At 37.7% G+C, this 22984-nt stretch overlaps 1 protein-coding gene across 1 annotated transcript; it reads right to left on the reverse strand.

Annotated features, from left to right (window-relative positions):
* Nucleotides 1-384: 384 nt before the first annotated feature.
* Nucleotides 385-21260, reverse strand: LOC103772236 (putative ATP-dependent RNA helicase TDRD9). Its single transcript, XM_008939563.1, has 17 exons — nt 21027-21260; nt 19115-19231; nt 18381-18488; nt 15222-15322; nt 14640-14813; nt 13819-13927; nt 12199-12411; nt 11411-11500; nt 9356-9616; nt 8747-8896; nt 7624-7694; nt 7121-7230; nt 6863-6959; nt 6013-6151; nt 4773-4882; nt 1802-1874; nt 385-480 (listed from the first exon to the last, which is right to left on the reverse strand). The coding sequence occupies exons 1-17, from the start codon at nt 21258-21260 to the stop codon at nt 385-387; spliced, it is 2253 nt and encodes a 750-aa protein (XP_008937811.1).
* Nucleotides 21261-22984: the final 1724 nt, after the last annotated feature.

Consider the following 22984-nt stretch of genomic DNA (forward strand, 5'->3'; position numbering starts at 1 on the left):
GACAAAACAGGAAAATGGAACTTGTAATTAAAGACAAGAAGTTGTGCCCAATGGCTTACAAACTTTAAGACAGAAGATGAACTAAACCTAGATTTGTTTTGTCTTCCATGTACCCTGTGATTAACCTTTTCAGAAGCATTATTAAAATGAAAATCACATCCTGCTTTACGTCAGGTTTGTTTTATGAATAAACTTGTCTGCTCTAGGTCAGCAAACTGCAACTTTTTGCAAAAATGATTAACATATTCCTAACTATGTTTTAGTACACTTACACTAATCTTAAGGAACAGTCTTGGAAAACAAGTGTCCAAGGTTATACAGAAAACAGAAGTAATTTTTAGACTAGTTGTAATACCTTGTCCTCTGAAAGGCTTCTAGAAATACTTAAACATTCAACACAACAAGCTTATGTGGCTGATAGAGACCATTTCCTCTTTCACACTGCTTTTCAGACTGGTCAATGATATGCAGAGAATCCACCTAATCAAAAGAAGCAAGATCAAAGTCAGAACACATTCTCAATAATGTTTTCATATATAACTTCGATAAGGAAAAGAGTCTTGAAGAGTTTTGAGAACCCTTGGAGAGTTTAAATCATACAGGAATTTCAGTTCCATGCCACACATTTCAGTGTAAGAGGCAGTACTATGAAATGCCATCTCTTGTGGTTTGCCTGAGTCAAAATACTCTTCCACAACCAATTCCAAAGCATTACAATTAGTATTTTATGATTATGTAAGAAAGATGTCTTGAGATACTTCAGATGCAGAGGGGAAAATCCTGATCCAAGGCCTATACATTAACTTGTTACAAAAAGCTGAACACCAATAGGAGATTATCTTCCTAATACCAAGATAACTGAATTTGAAACGTGAAAATAGAAACATTTTGGCTTAAGGCAGTAGTATATCATGACACACACTAACCTCCCTGTAAATGCCTCCTAGAAATACATGCCCTTGGTGTTAGTTCACTGCTGTCTTTTCAAGAAGAGAGATCTAAACCTCTCATTTACACGCCTCAGGGTGGGAGAGGGACAGGGAGGGTCCATGTACAACTCTTACTCCTGCACTCAGCAATACCTCACCTCTTTTAATTAAGAAAATGCACTTGTTCATCAGGAAACCTAGTGGCCTGCGGAGGCCCTTACAGAAAGAAATGTTGGATTTTTAACAGAGTAGGAAGCTAGTAGTCTTTTCAGCTTTATGAAACCCTCCTTGGTTTTGAGGAAACTGCCCTCCTATCTGATCCCACTACATTCATTCTAAAACAAGCCACATTTCTGTCTGCTTAAAAGGGAAAAGCCACCTTAAAGTGCAGCAAGTCAAAACAAAATTGAGATGCACTGCATTCAGATAAATCCTAAACAAGGAAAAAGTATCAATCCTCTTCTAAGACATGGCTGCTTAAATAGAAAGAATACAAAATTTTAACCTCCAACAAATGTAAAGTTGCCTTTACAAAAAGGTTGCCTCACTCTCAACTTAAAAATCATTAAGTATGCTGTTGAAAAGGCTAAATATTCATATACACAAAATTGAAAGTCAAAACATCCACACTAGACTGTACAAAAGTATGGTATCGATAGAGACTGGTGTGTACACAACAGTTCTTACATCTTAAGTTCAACTCTATAGGACTTTCAGCATTTTTTAATTCAATACACAAAAAAAGACATCTTTCCAAAGGAAATTCTCCCATTGATCACTTAACTAACTGTACTAGCGTATCATAACAACACTTCTTAGGGACAAAAAAAAAAAAAACAAACACAAACCACCAACAATTTTTACAGCCATACCTGATTCCAAGCATATGGCTTCTCATACCACACAGGAGCAATTCTATCTCGAGGTTTTGATTTGCATATTAAACTGAAATTACATAAAAATAGTCTTAAATACACTGCACTGGATTAATTATAAATACAAATAATTTTTTTGTATTAGATACAGCTCTGCATTTACTCTGTGCTGAAGGGAATCTTAAATGCCCTTTTTGACGTAGTCTAAATTTGTTCACTTCTCTGTATTTTGCCCCTCTAGTGTAAGAAGTCAAAATACAAATTTTCTCAGGGACGTTAGGTGTATCTGAATGTATTTTCTTCTAAATAAAATAATGCTTTATTTTTTTAATTTACAAATTACTTGCATTTGCAACTGTCATCTATTCTGTAAGTTTTATGTTTATTCACTAGAATGTATAATACAGCTAGTTTTTAGGGTATTTTGTTTTGCATGACAACTCAATTACTATAGATTGTCTGTCTGCTCCAGTTATTTCCTCAAGCTGTGCAAAGTACAACAGTAGCAGACTTTAATTAATTCTGTCTAGCTGTGTTTTTCAAACACTGATTTCAGTCTTAAGTAGTGGTGACATATTGTAAATACAATTAGCTTTTGAAAAACGGAAAAAAGTTATGAAAGACTGTTCAGGCTAAATTTTTACATATATACTCATATTAATAAAAGGTTAGGGTTTTTTTCCAAGACAAACCAAAGCAAAATCAGAAAAAAAAAGTATTTTAAAGCAAAGAAATACTTTACACAAAAAAAAAGAAGACATCATGAAAATAACCAGACTCTCTCTTTCTTCAAAAAGGTTAAAACAATCCAACAACAAAACAAACACAAAAATCAGGTGTAGGATCAGTGGAACAGGTTCAAAGCACAAAGACTCCAAGACAGAAAACACTAGCACAGAAAGGTGCAAAATCCTAAAGAAAAAGCATCCCAGAAGGCTGGTGAGAAAGACCAAGTCAGGCAGTCAGCTCTGACTGAGCTGGGGAACATGTCAATGCTGTGGACCTGCACAAGCTGCTCCTTCCCCTCCCAACTGGCTGGGGATGTCTGAACAATCAACCCAAAAAAGGTGCCAAAACAGCAGCAAGTGTTCACAGGTATAAAGGAACAGCACTGACATTTCTGTGCTTTGAATTTAGCATGTAACTGCTGATGTCCAAGCGTCAGCTCCTGTTACTGCCACAGTCACCTACAGAGAGGTTTTGTGGTTTTGCTTTTTCCTGCCAATCCACTTTCCTTGACTTCTCCTGACACTTGTTACCACATGAATCATGCAAGCAGCCTTCATTCAGCTTTGAAGTCTAAACATGGTACTGCACAGTCGTGTCCAAAGGCAATGCAGACATCAACTGGCCCGAGGTACTTGGACACAGACAGGAAATTAAATATTGCATCAGCAGTACGTTCTGCAGCTGGTATTTTACCAAGAGTTTTGCAGCCATGAAACATGCCTGTGCTGGTGCTTCTTAAGTTGAAAGCACAAGCAGTGTGCATCTTTGGGGTACAGCCTTTGTGAAGCTGTACTACCACTTCTGGAGGCACACAGAACCCACTGCAGCAGCTGGCTGGAAGCTGCCATGGAAGGAAAAGCAGCTGACCCACTGACACCATGTGCAGTGTGGCACCCAAATCAAAAATAATCACCTTGCTCTCTTGCCATATCCAACGTGTCTGCTGGTCAGCTAAGACATAATAGGTATCTCCACATCCTCTGGCAATTGTTTATGCTTTTAGAATTTATTTTCCAATGCCTCAGAAGGTGAAGCTGACTCTCCCTGTACTTGTTAATTAATTACAAGATGCAACACACTGAATTTTCTTTCAAATTTTGGAAAAAAGTATGTGTGCTTGCTTTCAACTAAAGGCAACAATGTTTTTTTTCACAGACAGGAATCAAAATAAACATAGACTAAGCAGGTACATTCAAAAACAAACTTCATGGTTTAACTCCAGGCAGCAACAGAGCCACTCACTCACATGTGAAAACTCAGCAAAAAACGGCTGCCCTGATAATCATCTTGGTAACCTAGGGTGGGTAAGGGCAGCTAAGCTTAAAAGCTTCTGATCTTTATCAGCAAGAGGAACTGCCTCAGTTTGGCAAACAGGTACTTTAGAAAAGCTCTCTTTGTGAAAAAGGTCACATGTCCTAGAGACAAGGCCAATACTAGAGAGCATAACAGAACTTGAGTCAAGGCTGAGCCAGAGCTCTTTTTTAAATCTGTTCAGTACAGAACCAGGTAAGATGAGAAAAGTCAGAGAGCACTAAAATGCACACTATATTTACAAACAAGGGCAGTTTTCAGAGTGTGGTCAGCAGTGACAGACATTAGAAGGAGCTGTTCCAGGAATATTTCATTGAACTAGCTCCCCTTAACACTTCTCACATGCTGCAAGCTGAAAAAATTCTGCAGATTGGCTGCACTGACTCACTGTAGTCTTGTCAGAACCACTGCTTCAGTTGCAAGAAGCACGGAGGCCTTCTAGAAAAAAAGGCAGGTGGTCTTACTTCAGTTCATAAATTAACCTGGGACTTCAAGGAATTAACCTGGCCAACACCTATCCTACTACACAGGTCTGTTGAGGGAGAAATGGCAGCACACACGATTTGGATTTAATGTATAGGGACAAAGAATTCTAAATCCTTCTGCACTCCCATGCCACACAACTTCATTGGCTCTGCCTTGGGTTCACAAAGCAGATCCATTAGAACGGGTATCCTGTAGAACAGGTTTTACAGTCTAGGTTTTATGACTCTTAAGTGATCAGGTTTCCCTGAAGAACCAGTGTTTCCACAAGAAGTCTAAAGTTGTCAAGTACACTGCTTTATAAATACACAAAGTAAATTAAATGCATCATTAAGTGAGAACATATATTATTTCTCAAGCCCAATCTGAGCTATGCTTCAAGCAATCATTTATTTTGTTTTTGTTGACTGTGAAACCGAACATCTTATTCCTACAAAATTATTACCATAGAAGTTTCTGACGAACGTTTTCCTGCAGCTGTGTCATTCTCTCTTGTCCAGAACACAGTTCACATTCCCAGAGCAGCTTATTAATGGCTGTCCTTAGGATGTTTATCTGTAAATGTATCAGTGACAAAACGTAAAGCACTCTAAGCCAGCTCTACTTGGCTATTTTATTATACTGATATGAAGGTGGGTCACAGCACCCATACCAAATTTCAGCTAGAATATTATTAACACAAGCAAAACCAACTGAAGCTTTAGAAACACTTCTTCTTCCAGATGCATCTCTGCTGGTCAAAGACATTAATGTTCAGCCACCTGATACTATGACCTTCAAGGTTACTCAGACACGCCATAAAACATACAGGCTCCTACTCGCCTGGATTTTTTCCAACACTGAATTCCTTCTGTAAAAGTTTTAAGGATTTTTCTCTGCCTGTCTCTAATTTTCACAAGTGCAACAACTTGGTGCTAGCATTCTGGCTAAGGTTGCATGACTACAGACATCACACATGCCAAGTCAGTGCTTTTAGAAAACAACAGCTCACAGATATATGTGCCCGCACATCCAGTGTGTCCTTAAACAGCCTCTAGAAATCACTGGTTATCATCTAATATACCTGCCCTGTACATAGAACTAACCAGGGCACGTGAGGTTCTTCACTGTCTGAAGCACATGACAAAGCTCTGAAGCACAAGAGCTTGCTGGCCTGCAGAACACAGTATATGTACATATTTCCCTCTGACTGATCTCTGTCTACAAGTTGTAAAAAGGCTGTAGTGAGGAATACAGGAGGGTTCTATTGGCTGTTTACTTGATCTGCTCTAAGAGAAGTAGGTTGACACGGAAGACTTAACAGAGCTGTAAAACCAAACTGAAGATTGCAAAGCAGTAAAGCTAGGCTGATCAGTAAAACCCACAATAACCCTAAGAACATAATGAACAAGTATTGACATCTGACTAGTACAAAATTCGTCCTTTTGGTTTGAAAAAGTGTACAGTGTATTGTTGAAGAATATTTTATTGTGTTCAAAGTGTATAGAGAGGGTAACATTTTATATGCTAAGAATCCAAGGTTATAAATTTTATAAGATTATAAACTTAATACACTAAACAAACCATGCAAAACCACAGCTTAAAACAAGTTTTCTTCTTATTATTATTTTCTTATTTCTTACAAGCTCTGATGCATTCAATTCTATTTAATTCCTACAATATGAAAATTCTCATGTAGGTTTTACCTCTGATATGTCTTCCAGTCCAAAATGCACATCAAATGTCAGCTCCATGTCATTTTCTGGAAGCAGAGGAGCTGCAAAAGTCTGACTCCAGCCCAAACCACACAGAACACCAGTAAAACGCTTTCCACTTTTATCAACCCTGTATGAAACAGAAAGAAAACAGTCTCACCTAGAGATGAAGAAATTGAACTCATATGAAGGCAGGCTTAAAGGAGTTTGTCTAAACCACACCAAGCAAGATACAGGTGTTTTATAGAAGCTAAACCAATTGAGAGGCATTCACAGCTCGTCATAATGATTTAAATAAAGTGACAAAACAAAACTAAAGTTCCGGTTATGAAAACACAACCATAAAACCTAAAAACAAAATCATATATATGCAAAATGAAACTAATTAAGGAAAGCTAGCTTCACTATGCTGAAATTACAGTCTACATTTATAAGGATTTAAGCAAAACACAACAGTAATGCATGTGTCATGCAAGTGTCAGAGTTCAGCTTTTACAAAAATCATGCAAGTTGTTCCCCTTGCATAGATTTAGAACATGCACAGTTCTACAGTTACTCTTCCTAGGCTTCCAGCATGATTGTCAAGAACTGCATTGCCTCATTGTGAGGACAGAGCCTGCAGAACCAGCTCATTAAGTACATGAAATAAATTATCTTAGCTACATACTATACCTAAACTGATAAAAAATTAAAATAATTACATGATCAGGAAGAAAATATACTAAATGCTGGAAGCAGAACAAAAGGGGAAAAAAACCAATCAAACCAGCCAATCCCAAACTTTCATCAATCTGTGAAGGTCCCAAATAAAATACTACCACTTTCTGAAACACATGTATACCTGAGCTCTATAGCAGGAGCAAACAGCATGCTGAGGAGCGCAAGCAGGCCAGGAATAGGAGGCAGCAAAGATGTTTCCTCTAAAAACACAGCAGATCCTGTCACCAAAAAAAAAAAATTAAAAAAAAATTCCCTACAGAGTATCTGATGAAAGAGATCGCAAAGAACTGTAATGTAGAACTACAGTGACATATTTACCCATAGAGCTATTAATGGAGAAAACTAGAGAAACTGCCCAAACATTTTTGTTCAGCATTACCAGTTGCATTTGCTGATACAGACGCGGCGACCAACAACTGCTCAAAGGAATCTCCTGGAGCATCATGTACAAGGACAGAGTTTACGCTCTCCTCTTGTAACAAAGCACTTCTGGGGAGGAAATAGGAAAATTTTCAACATTAACAGAACAAACCCCATGTAAAAACAGGTAAAACCCCAATTTTTTTAAACTGACAATGAAAACCTCAATGGATAGCAGTACCTGGCTGAAGATTAGCTGAATACCATTTAGCAGACCTATATCATGTTTAATAAATAATGTTAATGTCTGTAAAATGATCAAGTATCTTTAATAAAACTTAAAAAAAAAATTACATAGCCATAGTGTGCATATTAATGCAATTCAAGCCTGGCTATTTCAGTCTTTTCAATTGATAAAAATTCTGTAAAAATCTTTAAGAGTAACTAGAATGGGTTTTGCCTGTTTATTGAAAATAACAGCTGAAAACGTGCCTATAACTCACTGTACAAGTCTTCTCGTACCTGAACTGTAATACTCTATTCATACTGTAGCATTTCACCTCATAAGGAGTGAGTGGGCCAGAAACTGTTACCTTCAAAAGGAGAGAAAACAAATTATATTCTAGTTAGCCAGCATCTGGATTTCTCCAAATCAAATTCCTTCATAAATGAAAACCAAAACACATTTCAGGATGTACTGAGCAACAATGAATTGATAAATGGATAAATAGCATTTACATTTCACCCATCTAAAGCAAACTTTGCTTGTTGAGGCACCTAAACAAAAGTAATGTATTTTCACAGCAGCTGGGGATTTGTGACTTTGCCCTGGCTTAAACATAAGCTCAGACTTAACCGAGCACCTAACAAAACCAGGTCATTTTTGTTTACATGAGCAGGTCTTTAATCTTGAAAATACTGCACTTTATGAAAGTGAGTAAACAGGATTCCTCCTGTGGGTGAACTGAGTGTGATTAGGTGCTTGAAAACCTGAAATTTTGACAGGTCTGAAATGAGAAGAGAATTACAATGCAGACGAGGCTTAACTTGGAATCAGCATGCAGAACAGGACATAAATTTTCATGTTTTACATTTTAGCTTAGTCATGACTAGATACCTTAAACTATGTAAAAAACTAAAAAAAAAAAAATCTGAGTTTGGAATTGGCAGTGGAAGAAACAGCCACTGTTTCACTGTCATCAGTTACTGGAGTGTCCACTGCATCACCGATCCTTATCACTAGCTGACGAAGAATGAAACACTGTATGTAGTAAAACCAATGCTTAAATCTTCTGAAAAACTGACTGGGTGGTAATCCTGCTTTTTGCTGTAGCTTATATAATGAAAAACACTATGTGTGGGAACAGTGTGTTCAGTTTTTCAATTTTATCTTCATTCTGCAGTGGTTCAAAGAACGTATTTGAAGAGTTGGTTCACTTACATCTTGGGCTACACTTCAACACTTTGTTAAAAGCTGCAGTAGACTACTCTGCAATGGTCACCACATGGCTTTCTACCACCAAAAAGTAGAAGGCACTATCAAATATGGTTCGATTATTAAAGGTACTTCCAATCTTCACCTCCATTCTCACAATGTGAGAAGCAGGGTTATGTAATAACATACCAAAACCACCACTCACGTTACCTTATGGGTTGGCACATCAGAGTTACTGTTGGAACACCAGTTTATCAATCTTTTGATGAGATGCTTTTTTTTCTCTCTTGAAAACAGGGGCATTTTCTTTTCTTTTGGTACGTGGTCCGAAAATAATCCGTCGAGCAAATCATGGCTTTGCTATGTAATAATGGAAGAGTTTTAAAGCCATGAAACAGCTATGTTTTTCAAAAATTTTACAAGAAAGGTCCTGTACAAAGAACACGCATGCACACATACCAATACAAAGACCTGTTCTTATCACCTTTCAGATTATGTAAGAAATAAAAATGGAAGAGAGTTAAAACTAAGAAAGAGTTGCATTTCTTTCAAAATTTCAAAAAACAGTGGAACAGTCCAATAGATGCAATTTTCTTCCCAGGAAACAACTCTTAAAAGGTGTCAAAGCAACACTGCTTTTGGCCAACAGCTCAATATGAATTATGCCACACATAAAAATACATTGTCCCATTCACGTATTAATCTTGCCTAATCCCATGGCATTAATCAAGACTTCAGCTCAGCTTCTCAGGGCTTCAGACAGCTTGAGCTGAAATAAATTAGTGTAAGGAAAGCAGAAGCAGCTTACTCAAGACGTACTTGTGATTCATATGGTTCTTCTGCCAGCTCAGCGTAGCCCTCGCCAATAAGCACGTCTCGAACATTCACAAGCTCTTGGCACTTCGAGCAATGGAAAACATCCACGTGCAGAACACCATGCACAAGTGAGTACACCTTCACTAGAACAGCATTGCCATTTACCAGTGAGGCAAATCTCTGGCCAGCACTGTAACTCCACCATTCCCCACACACAAGAGATTTTGCAGACGGACGCATCTTGCATATCTTGAATTCTAAAGCCTGAAGCAAGAACATGAAAAACAACGTTTGCCTGGTAGAGAATCAGCAAGAAAATCTTTCATTTTTTCAACAAACGGTTTGAATTAGTAACTATAAATGACTTAATTATTGCAGTGGCCTACATTAATTCCTAGGACTGCTGTAAAGCTACCGGCATAATTCCTATTCCGCCACTGCCAACACAGCTACACATTACAGCTCATATCACTTCAAATATTGTACCTAGTTGCTAATGAATCAGAGCAAACAGAGCATAAATAAAAGGTAATTCAGTATTAATTCCCCATTCACATTACAATTTTAGGAGTGTAGAGATGTCCTTTCTGGAAAAAATTTGACGATCCACAATTCTTTTCGACTAAGGTTAACAGAAAATTCAGCAAGACCACTGCAGCTATCCCCACCTCGGCAGGCAAGAGGAATCAAGCTCTCATTTAACCCCTTTCCACAATCACTATCCATAATTATGCCCTTGAATGCATCTACAACAGAAACTACTGAACTCTAAATGAATAGAACTCTGCTTTTTTTTTTTCTAGCCAGTCATTAAAAGATTAGGCCTGAAGCAGAAATACATTTCTCTTTATATAGCTAAAAAAAAACACACAAAAAAGGATGCTTCTTGACAAAATTAATTCTACTTATTTTTAAAAGTCAATTAAAAAAAAAAATCAAACAAAATTAACTGTCAAGATGTAATGCTAAGAAGAGAAATAAAATCATACTTCTGCTGGCTCATTTATCATTTTCATCACTAAATGCTTCAGAGAATAAAGTTAGTAAGATGCTCCTGTTTTAATTAACTTTAAAATGTCTGAAGTGAGGACTGCAAAGTCTAGTTATTTTTTTAATTATAGGTCAAGAGAAATTTTTTATGAGAAATTAAGTCCCTTAGATTTGTGTTACAGATCACTACTTTATTACTAAGAGTTCTGTCTGAAAAGATCTGAGTAGAGCCAGTAGTTCAAAGAATAGCAAAGCAGCACAAAATAGAGGCTTCCAGCTCTGTGAAATTTAGATCAAGCATCTCCTACATATTTGTCCTGTAACAAATAGTGCAGCACAGCAGGAGCTTTGATGGGAGCAAAAATACTCCGCACAGTAACTGCGTGCCAGATACTTCCCCCTGCAGACTTGTGCCATGCAGTCAAGAAGAGATAGTATGCTGCCACTTACCTACAGTAGGAGCAGCCAGGTTTAAACAGAGAAGACTAGATTAAGCTAGTCATTGATAGTTTGTCCTCTCTAGGGTGTTTTATAGGCTGTATAAACATTTGTCATTTGCTCTCTAGACTAAAGCAAATGTGATCAACCGCTCAGCTTGTTACTCCTGAGCTTTGCATATAGGCAGGCAATAGAGGAACCAGAACAACGTCCTCCCCTCCAGGGAGTAGCTCTACTTCTCATAGAACTGGTGGACAGCACAGAAACTGACAACCAAAAGGAAAAAAGTACCAAAAGGCAGCTCTTACAGCAACTTCCCATCTCCTTCTGCTGTTACTATGATTACAGGTGGGACAGACCACACTGGGCTGTCCCCACAGAAACACTGGATAACATTCTTCTACAATATAATGCAATTCAATTATACTAAGAACTTCTGCTCTGTGCACTCACGACTGTGGAAAACATTTACCCACCTATTAGTAAAGGCGATTTGTAGGTACTCCCATTAGCAAAATGCATGTTACTTCATTATCGTTCTGAAAAGCATCAGGCTTTGAAGCACACTTCTGTTTGGCAGACCAGACATGAAAGTATCTACTAAGCAGCAGCAAATTGTATCATCCCTACCTGAAAAGGAAGCTCTTGAAGACAGCTTGGAATCTCTTTTAAACTCTTTAAAGGCACTTTTGATCTATTGCCGTAATCCACAAAAAAAACCTGGGAAAAGAATCAAGAGCATCTGCACATGTTCCACAGCATTAACAATGCTACTTTTAGTGACAAGGAAAGGGACAATCCAAGTATAATTATTACAGTATGACACAGTATTATCGAGTGAAAGGGAAGCAAATGCAGAGTCTGGAAAACATGCAAATGAAGTCATGTAAAAAAAAAAAAGTAAAATTTTATCATGTCTATTATTTGATCCCTTGCTTTAAAAATCCACTGGTAATGCAGAAAATCTGATAAATCTACAGCAGACAGATTTCTCTGAAAGGTTCTAATTCTCTCCCTGCAATTAAATCTGTATAACCTTAATTCTTCTGAGTGATACTACCTAAAAATTGCTTTTAGGTAAGTACGCGCCAGCATGGATCCGGTGAGTGTTTAGAAATGCAAAAGAAAAAGTAATGAGATTAGCACCATTATTCACCAATTTTCCATGACTTTAAACAGATCACACAGCTCAAACAACAGCTTCTCAATTTAATACTAAAATATTGCTGTATTCAGGGGAAAAAAACCTAGTTCATCTACTCAGGTTTTATTACAGTTCTAATTCTACAGATTTCTTGGCTGGAATATTTATAGTTATCATGAACATAGTGCTTTGTAAAAAATAAAAAAGCATAGCTCCAAGATTGTTGAGCCAATTACATCCTAACAATTCAATATGACATAACATAGTACTGTACCTCAGCAAAATTTCCACAAACATACAGAACACGAACTCTATAGTATCCTCCACTTTCCACATGAGGGAATGGTGCCAGACAAACCAACTCTGGATGTGGAGACACTGCCAAATCCTTCAGGTCCTGGTGGTTGATTGAAGCAGTTAGAGCCTGGAGTGCAGTCCTATTCTTTTCATCCAACCTGTAACCCCAGAAGTGTCCAACTTCTACTATCTGACAGTAGAGAAATTAGACAATATCAGATTTTATATTTTATTCTTCTGCATCAAATACAAAATACATCTGAGGAAAATACAGGAAAGCACTCCCACTCCTAACGCACAGAGAAATGCTCTCGTACTGCAATAATGCAGTGAAGCATTTCTCCCTCAATTAGATGTTATTTTAAAATGTTTATTTGCTGTGCAACTGCAATATACTTTTCATGTAAATAAACCCTGATATAAGCATTACTAAAATACAGAAAATTAAGAAAAGACCATTTCCATTTTTCTAAACCAAATTAACATACAGAAAATATAAGGTATACACTTTAGATTGGACAGGTACATACAGATATGGTCTACTTTTCTAATTAATGAAAGAATACCAGTTAGCTACATCTATCAGCAAATCGGTATCTTTACCATTGATTGGACATCCTTTAAGAAACTGAAAAGAACACACCACTATTTAAATCAAATTGAATAAAATGTCATCTTTTCAAATGATTTATTGAACTTGTATACTATTTCTGATCTTATATCAAATGCTCCTGATAAAAAAAGAATCTTTGCTTACAATACACACAATTATTAAAGCTAATGTATTAAATAGTGAAGTGGCTGGAATGCGTCTAATCAAATCCAAGAACATCTTTGATCCAACAGACTTACTGCATAAATTAAGAAAATAGTCTTTTTGCATTTGCAAAACATACCACTACTATCAAAAGCTATTTTAATACTTCAGCCTACAATTTCCACTAGCTCAGTAGTTTGGGCTTTTTTATTCTTATTTTTACTTCAGCAATATATCTATTGCTTGCTATTGCTCAATTTGCTGAGATGATATTTAACACAAAATTTTAAAATACTTTCCGTTTCATAATTCAGAAATTTTTATATATAATTTACATATACACAGTATATACATAGAACACAGTATTATTTATGCATGCAATATTTTTCCAAATGAGCAAACAGTACCATTAATTTATCTAATTTCTCACATGTACAGTCTCATGAAAGAACTGTCACTTATTAACCAGGTAAATGGCTCAAATTCCTACTAATTGTGATCTCTATAGTGTACACAGATATTTTACTTCTCCCATTAATCCTCTTTACATTTATGCTTACTTCCAGGTAACATTTACTACCACTGAATCCTACAAATTTTGTCAAGTGCAAATACCTTTCCATTTTTGAAATTTATCTGCAACATGCAAGTACTGTTTAAAGAAGAACGACTAAAAATTCGGTGAAGAATATTCTCCATACCTTTTATGGATAACTCTGTGCTAAAAAATGTTATTAGTACTTATTCTTTTCATTTAAGCTTGTCAGATATTTATGTCTGCAAAGTTACCTAGGTAATGATTATTAGAAGTTATCTACTTCAGATGTAGAACATTCCTACCTCTGTTATCTTGATGGACAGATGATGATCTGGGATTATGTCTGACTGTTGTAAAGTACCAAATAATTCCACAGGCTCCACTGTCTGCTTCTGATAATTCACATTTACTCTGAAAAGTTTATGGAACGAAGATGCTTAATGCTTACAAGGAAAATCTCACAAGTTTTTTTTTTTTTTCCTTTAATTTGCTTCCCAAGGTGTCCCTAAGGGCATGTTTATTACTTCATGACTTATTTAGAAATCGATTAATTAAATCAAAATGTAAAACGACCACGCAGAACCAAAATACTACAGAGAAACTATATGAATTCCATTACGACCAAACACAGGAAGATACATACACCAAGATGCAACTTTGCCATCAACTTACTAGAAATCCAAAGAATTGAGGTTAAATAGTGAAGATTTTTGCTATGGCATGCCTTGTAAGCTTTTTTATTTTTTTAAAAAGAAAGTGTAGTGAATACACTACAGCACAAAGTGCATCTTTATTTTAGATATAATTTTTCTTTTACTTGACAGAAGATACAAACTCTAAAATTAGCCTCTTCGCCCGGGAGACTTCTTTCTTGAGTCCCTCAAGAATTAATTTTCACAAAGATTAAGTGACTTTTTGGGCCCAGTGAAACTGCTAAAATGTTTTATTAAAAATGAAGTAAAAACAACTGGAAGGTAAGTATTCTGCTTAAACAAAGTCCACACATCTGGTTTTCAAACCTAACAAACCTGTCTTCCTTGATGACACTTCCACAGAAATTCCCACTGAATCCAGCAAACCTTTCACTGCAAACAAACTGATTTTCCATATGCCATACAATTACCTTAGAGATTTCACATCTGCAGGTGTCACATCTTGCAATTGCCTTTCAATATCCTCTGGATAATGAACATTCAGCTTCAGAGGAATTTTCAGCTGTGACATCTTGACTGACAGGTACACTGCAGGAAGAATCTTAAAGCCTTCCACTGGGTTACGGGAGAACTCCACAAAAGCCCTGTTCAAAAAAAACCCACCAAAAAAACCTGCAATATATACAGCAAACAATAAAAAGTAGGTTCCTCACAGTTTAAGGTGCTACTCTTATGCACCTTAAAACTTTCATTATCATGATGAAAGAAAACTTCCTGGCATTCTCACAAGCACATGCCAAATTTACTCAAGCATATTTAATACAAGCAGAAAGGATGTAAAAAAACACGTGAATAAGAAAAGGTTGGAAAAGGCAAAGGAAGGGCTACAGGAACTTAACTTTGGGCAGCCGTGGACCCAAGTTAGCCATATTATGAGCTAAAACAGCCAGTCACATTTTGTGAGTGGGCCATTGACAACAACAGAAATTGATTACTAGATTTGTAATGGAGAACCTGAGAAAGACAGGATACATGATGTATGTTATACTTACTTTGATCCTTCATAGGCAATAGATTTTACTTTCCCACAATGTCTGAACAGTGACTTTAACTGTTGATGGTACAGATATCCATAGGGAGGAATATTCTTCAGCTGTAATGAAAAAAGTAGTTAAATTTGGATACATTCAATTATTTTAAAGCATTAAGTTCACCTAAACAGCTTCCTCCTTCACTTGAGCTGCAATATTGATATACAACCTACATCCCAATGAATTCCAAAACCACTATATATTATACTAAATTAAAAAATCTCAGGACAATACAGAGTTTTGTTGGTAATGCAGCTCTACTGCCTCAAACCAGTAGATAAATGCTTTCTTTAACTATTAGAGAAGCAGCTTCATTTGTAATTATATATATTCAATCCATAACTTTTCCTAGAAGCTATCTAGTGCTCCTCTTTTTGCTTGTACCAGAAAAGCAAAGGGTTGCTATGTTTCGTTGTCCATGACTGGGAGCTACACCCTAAGGCACGGCACACAGCCTGGCAAACAGGAGCTAAAGCCCTGCATGTCCTGACAGAACTGCCACAGACTGATATCCTGAGGTGTAGGGGACAGCCTGCACACCTGGAGAGCTGTTAGGGGTGGATACACACTTCTTAGGGATGAGAGAAAAACAGCAACCTCCTGGTTTTCCCTGTGTGGAAGAGTAGCTCAAATGGAAGGTGCTCTTCCATGGAACAGACAATGGGACAACTCAGCTCTTGTGGATCAGGGCAAGGGAAGAGGTCAGTAAGGTTAACACTGAGGTGGGAATTTTTAACAGAACATCAGTCAGGATGAAGCAGATAATGTTCAGGCAACTTGTAATGGTCTCCAGACCACTGAGCTTGCATTTTAACAGGGAGATGATAAGCCCCCTGATAACCTGCTAGAAGGGCAGGACACAAGCTCCTATGTTTCTGAAGCATGTCAAAAGTAACTCCTTAACACAGTTCTTGAGCCACACTAGGGCTCTTTTGGATCTGCTATTAGCAAACAATGTAGAACTTGTTATGGAAGTGATAATCAAGAGCAGCCTGGGCCAGAGTAGCCAGGAAAGGGGGGGGCTCAAGATCCTGAGAAGAATGAGCAAGACAAGCAACAGAATACACATCTTGAAGTCTAGGACAGCACAGTTTGGTTTATTCAGGGAACTGGTAGGTAGGATCCCATGGGAAGTTGCAGAATCTCCTCCATCTTCAGAGCTTTTTCCAAAGCCAAGTGGATGAAGGCCTAAACAACATGGTTTGAATTCACTGTTAATTCCACTTAGACTGTATCACCAGACTACATGAAGTCTCTTCCAAACTGAATTATTAAACAATTTTGTTCTTGTTCTTGGATTTTAATCCTAACACCACTACAAACAGATGAGTTGCAACACCTTTTCAAAGACATTCTGTTCAGAATAATATTTTAGTTAAATATATTGGATTGTATCATGTTAAGTATAATGCATAACACAGATGGTATACAATTAACTATGACAGATGATGACTTTAAGCAAGGCAACAAGAGTCATGTCATGTTTCACAAATTCTGTGAGCTAAACTACCTTGAAAACTAACTTTACAAAGCAACAGAATAGCTTTCTCCTACTTTAACATCTGGCTCACTCAGAAGGCAGATAAGATCCAACATAAGAAAACAGAATGTGCAATCAAAAGCAAAGCAAGACTCTAGCAGCACTTACATACATCAGATGAAGGCTGTAATTTCACAATTATTAACATGCCACTGTAGCCAGATATTAATTTCTCTACCTATCTCTGACTCAATCACCTTTCATAGGAGATGGTTTAACACAGAATCACAGAACTACTAACTACCAAGTTCAAACTTCTGGACTTGGAACTGTTTTTCGGAGGCTATACAACTGTCTGTTCTTCTCTTTTGCTGTTAGGAAAGAACAGATTATTAGAAAAGTTTCATATGCCTTGAAGTTACAGTACTAAGATGAGCTCCTGGTCAAAATCACAGTCTAGGTCAGACCGCAGAAAACTGCTTCAAGGCAAGATGATAGAGAAAGATCAGAGAGTGGGAGGAATCATTACATCTCCTATCCTGGGCATACACCATTAGGAGCATCATCTGGCTATAAGAGTCTCTCAAACTAAGGGCTTGATGAACTTTAAGCACTTGTGCCCAGGAGGATAATTTACACCAATGAAGACACAGCAGCTGCTTCTTCCTTCAAGGCAACAAGCAGTTGATATATAAACAGATTAAGAGTTACATTAAAAATAAAAAACTCCTTAAATAGAACAGTTTCATCTTAATCAAAGGAGCTGTGGTAAGACTAATCTTGTCTTCCTTTCACAAGATTGAGTCTAGTCTGATATTTTATTTCAATATCCTTAAACATGTTAAAAATTGCAATATGTGCACATAAAGACATTTATGTATGTTTCTGAAATGTCAGTGTCTCCTTCAGTACAGAACTAGCATCTCTTCTTAGGTAAGCAGTAAAGCATGAAAAAATTCCTTGTTGGTAAGCTTTCATGAGCTTCTTTCCTACCTTTAAATCTATTTTCTCTTGTAGCAATACAAACCTATTCTTTTGAGCATCACTGGTTTGTGGATTTATTTTCTTTAAGCATAGGTCACGGTTATTTGCAGTGTTATGCCTAGTTCAGATACACCAAACATTGTCCTAGTTTAGACTGTGTATCATTTTGCAAGATCAACACAGCCAACTCAAACCTACACATAATTCAGTCGAAGATAAACAGAAAGCAGAGCACAACACCTGAGTAACCTTAAAGCAACATGCTTGTGTGCCATGCAGTATCAAGTAGAAGATTACAAGAAAGTAATGAGGTTGCAGCAACACATTTCATAAATACTCATGAAAAAATGCCCTTGATAGTGCTGTTCTATTTTTCAAATTTTTTATTAGTTTTATGAAAGTTGTTTGTCTGTGCAAAAGTAGCAATCAAATGCAGTTCTCAGTAGGAATTCTTCTAAAATTGGCCACCCCCATAATGTTTACTATATTGGAAGAAAGCAAAATGCAAGAAAAGACAACTTACCCAGTGAGGACCAGAGTACGTAATTATTTCTGTCCTTGCCCAAGACAGAACAAAACTTGAAAATATTGCCTAAACATGATAAATTTTTATTACTTGATTCTTAATAAAGAAGTCATTGGCCTTCTTAACCTACCATGACAGTGGTTTTTGGATCTTTGCCAGCAAGGTCTTTCACAGCAATTTCTTCATCACATTTTCCAAAAGTGAAGTAGTTTGGATAGAAAGCACCAGCTATTACAACCTGAAATCAAGAAAATATTTTCTAAAATGGAGATTATATCCAGTTTCTTGAAAAGAGATATAATTAGCAACATAAAGAGATACCAAAAGATCTTTGTATGAAGAGTTTTTCCCATTTCTTTATAGGAATTACTCTAATTGCAGACTAAAAGTTAACCCATGCAAATCCTTAAAAACATAATTCCATGAAAAGAGTTCAACTCCGGGGCCAATTTTACAGCATTTTAATATTTTTGTATGCAGACTTGCTCTATGAAAACTGTAATGGTTAGCCTTGATTTCAAGTGTTCTTTAAGATTATTTTTATGTCTTTAACAAAGATTAGTCTAGAAACACAGTTTAACTCATCTCTGACTTGGTTTTATTTTGATGAACTGTCAGAACTGAAGGGACAGCCAGAGGACCAACTCAGTGTGAATTCTGAACCACTAAATGTAACATGAACTGTAATTCTAAGCTGTCAAAAAGAAGTACTTCTTTTGGCCTGCAATCTCCAAATCTGTTTTGAAAAATTTGAGAACTTTGAAAAATGGGTGTAACACTAGTTCCTCAGTACTAGTCTATGAAGACCAGATGCTGAAATTTTCCAAATAACAGCTCTCCTCTGAAGAGTCAATAAAGCATTACCTGCAAAATGAAGCGTTGTTTGTATATATATTCCTGATCCACAGCAGATGACTGAGCATTAACACGCATGTTAAATTCGCCGACTTGCCTTTTCAGATTGTGGAATAACTCTGCCACCTGAAATTTGAACTCTTAAGTTACACATTAAAGGGATCAAAACTGTCCATACATCAAAATAAAACCTATTAGTAAAAGTTTAAATAAATAGGCAAAATCCCTTTTGAAGGTGACTAGTATTTCATCTAATATACAGCTTAACATCTCTACTTTGCAAAATAATTTCAAGCAGTTTTCTTGGCACCTCTTTATAATTTGAAAGCCTATTAATCATATGATACAGAACAAAATCAGAACTACTGAAATATCCTTTTACAAGACAACATACTGATTCTCCATTTAAGTAATTTTGGGGTTGCATGTAAAATGGTAAAAATCATGCTAACAACAGCCTGGACTTGTGCACCTAACTGTAGTGGTAACCATGCATGCTGAACTCTCAGTTCAGAAGACAACTCTGATGACTTTAAGTGAGATCAAACGTAAGCCCCACAACAGAACGTGCTCTCTTAAGCTTCCAAAACTAAGCATTTGCAAGAAGGTCCCATAAGCAGACACTGATCCTCCAACCACACAATTAATGCCTTCATTTTCCCCAACTGATTCTGGCTCAAATGTAGAAAAGTGCAGTCCACTGAACTGTCTTCATTTTTTTTTTTCTTCTGCTGGCAGTTTTGGGATACTCAAACTCCCGTTGTTTTCTTCATAGGACAACTAACATTATCAGGAACCAGTCTGTGTTGCTGCCTCAGTTCTGCAAATCCACTTCCACACCAGGAATTTATTATTAAATTAGTATCCAGAAACTGCGGCAAATAAAAAAAAAAAAAAAAACAAACCACAAAACCAAATCTTCTTAAGTGCTAGAGTAGGTGTGTGCTCCAAACTCCTTAACTATCATGTCATGCACAACCTCTTCTTGCCTTATCTGAGATTGAGCCAAGATAACATCAGCTACCCAGGAGGCTGTCATGTAAGACTCATCCTTCAGCTCTCCAGTTCTACACAATTGGCTTTTTCCTTATCTTTTTCCTCAATAACAGATATACAAGCTAAAAAAGTATTGGTATTTCTTATCCAGATGGTGACTTACTGTGAAACCCTTTTTCTTTTCTTTCCTGTGTTTTTTTGAATGCAGGCCCTACATTCTTTATGCCAAAGCCACAACCCACTAGAATAACAGGCAAGGCCACGCTCTGCCAATCATCGTTATTCAGGAGCTCTACTTACAGAATCACAGAATCCTAGAATGCTTTGGGTTGGAAGGGACCTTTAAAGGACTTTTAGTTCAACCCTTGTGCAATGAGCAGAGACATCTGCAACTAGAGCAGGTTGCTCAGAGCCCCATTCAACCTGACCTTGAATGCTTCCAGGGATGGGGCATCTACCATCGCCCAGGGCATCCTGGGTCAGTGTCTTGTCACCTTCAGTGTGAAAAATTTCTTCCTTGTATCTAGTCTAAATCTCGCCTTTTAGTTTAAAACCATTTACCCCTTGCCCTGAAGCAACAGACCCTGCTAAAAAGACTGTCCCCATCTTTATCAGAGGTTCCTTTTAAGTACTGAAAGGCCACAATAACGTTTCCCCAGAGCTGCCTCCTCTCCAGTCTGAACATAGCCAACTCTCTCAGCCTTCCTTCACACGAGAGATGTTCCAGCCCTCTGATCATCTTTGTGGCCCTCCTCTGGACCTGCTCCAACAGGTTCACATCCTTCTTGTGCTAAGGGCTCCAGAGCTGGGCACAGTCCTCCAAGTGAGGTCTCCCCAGAGCAGAGTAGAGCAGCAGAATCACCTCCCTCGACCTGCTAGTCACACTTCTTTAGATGCAGTCCACAATATGGTTGCCCTTCTGTACTGTGAGCACACATGGCTGGATCACATCAAACTTTCCATCCACCAGAACCTCAAAGTCCTTCTCTGCAGGGCTTCTCTCAATTCCTTCATCCCCTAGCCTGTACCAATACCAGGGATTGCCTGGATTCAGGTGTAGGACCTTGCACTTTGCCTTGTTGAACCTCACGAGGCTCATGTTGGCCCACTTTTCAAGCTCATCTATGTCCCTCTGGATGACATCCCATCTATCTGGCATGTCAACCACACCACTCAGCTTGGTGTCGTTTGCAAACCTGCTGAGCGCTTGATCACGCTGTCCACATCACTGAGGAAGACATCAAACAGCGCTGGTCCAGTATGGATCCCTGAGGAACACCACTTGTCAACAATCTCCATCTGTATGTTGAGCCATTGACTACTACTCTCTGGATGTCATCATCCAACAAAACCATTAACCACCAAACAGTCCACCCATCAAATTCACATCTCTCCAATTCAGAGGGAAGGATGTTGTAGGGGACTGAGTCAAAGGCCTTACAGAAGTACAGACAGATGACATCCATAGCTCTTCCCTTGTTCACTGATGTAGTCACTCCACCGTAGAGGGCCACTAGGTTGGTCATGCAGGACTTACACTTGTTGAAGCCATGCTGGCTGTCTCAAATGACCTCCCTGTCTTGTGTGTACCTTAGCACTGTCTAGGAGGACCTGTTCCATGATATTCCCAGGCATGGAGGCTGACAGGTCTGTAGTTCCCAGGGGCCTTTATGCCCCCTTTTAAAAAGGGGTTCAGTGTTTCCCTTCTTCCAGTTACCAAGGACTTCATCTAATCACCATGACTTTTCAAACATCAGAGACTGGCTTGGCTACTACATCAGTCAATGCCCTCAGGACACTGGAACGCATATCCTCAGGCCCCACAGACTTAGACTTACATATGTTCAGGCTCCACATGTATTCATGAACCTGATCCTCTCTTACAATGGGAGGGACTTTGTCCCTCTGTTCCCCTCTTGCAGTTCATTGATTCAGTAGGTGTGAGGAGAGGTTGCCAGTGAAGACTGAGGCAAAACAGTTGTTGAATACTTTGGCCTTCTCCGTCTGTTGCTACCAGCTTCCCAGTCTTTCTTACTTATTTTTTTTTTACTCTTTTAACTTTCTTATTTCCCCTTTCAATTTATCACATTAAGCTTGAAGCCCTTTGTCATGAAGAGTTTTAATTAATTGCTGTAGTAATGTTAGCAACAAAGATGCACAAATTTTCAAGTCCAGTCCTCGTTAATATAACTGTATTTGATTAAAATTATCCTAACTATAAGACAAAAGTTATGCAACAACAGACAGCAGTCACACCACAACCAGTGTAACCAAGGGACCTACAGAAATAGCTAATAGTACTGAAGGTCTCTTAAAAAATGTCAGAAATATGATAAACAGTTAATAATTTAACACCACTTAGTTTATCTTAACAAAAGGAAAATTCCTTTCCTCCAAGAACTGGCAGTCTGCTTCTGAACCAGGCTCCACCAAGAGCCATCTCTTTTCGATGTCAACTGTGGCATTTAACAAGCTACTTCAAGAGTCCATCCCTCCCAGGCATCAGTGCTTGCCCTTAGTAACACCTAGATGACTACAAGAAGTCTATTCTTCACACGAATGCACACCTAGCTTTGTTAACAGCACAGTGATTTTACTAATCCCTTTCTCTTCTTTGCAACTGTATGGGAAGAGAATCACTGCAACCACTTGAGAGAAAAGAGAGCAGAGAGGGAAAAGCTGCCCAAATGTTTGCTCACTTAGACCATAAAATAAAGCTTCTGTCTGATCTGTCTCAAATTGTATTCGAGTCCCAACACTCTCAGACAACTTTAGTACCATCTCTCCTCCCTCAAAGAAACTCTAGAAATTCACTGCTTATTTAAAGAAGATATCCATCTATGTAGATGGATACATAATTATAGAATCATAGAATCATAGGGG

Source organism: Merops nubicus, unplaced genomic scaffold (genome assembly GCF_000691845.1).
Source record: "Merops nubicus isolate BGI_N331 unplaced genomic scaffold, ASM69184v1 scaffold9404, whole genome shotgun sequence".
NCBI lineage: Eukaryota > Metazoa > Chordata > Aves > Coraciiformes > Meropidae > Merops > Merops nubicus.

Bases quoted from the DNA above. Each gene is read 5' to 3' on its own strand.
- LOC103772236 (XM_008939563.1), bottom strand. From the start codon at position 21,260: ATGCCAGATAGATGGGATGTCATCCAGAGGGACATAGATGAGCTTGAA. The intron at 19,232-21,026 runs GTACAGAAGGGC...TTCAAATTTCAG, and splicing joins TCCAGCCATGTGTGCTCACA to GTGGCAGAGTTATTCCACAA. The intron at 9,617-11,410 runs GTAGGGATGATA...TTCTTGCTTCAG, and splicing joins TTCAAGAGCTTCCTTTTCAG to GCTTTAGAATTCAAGATATG.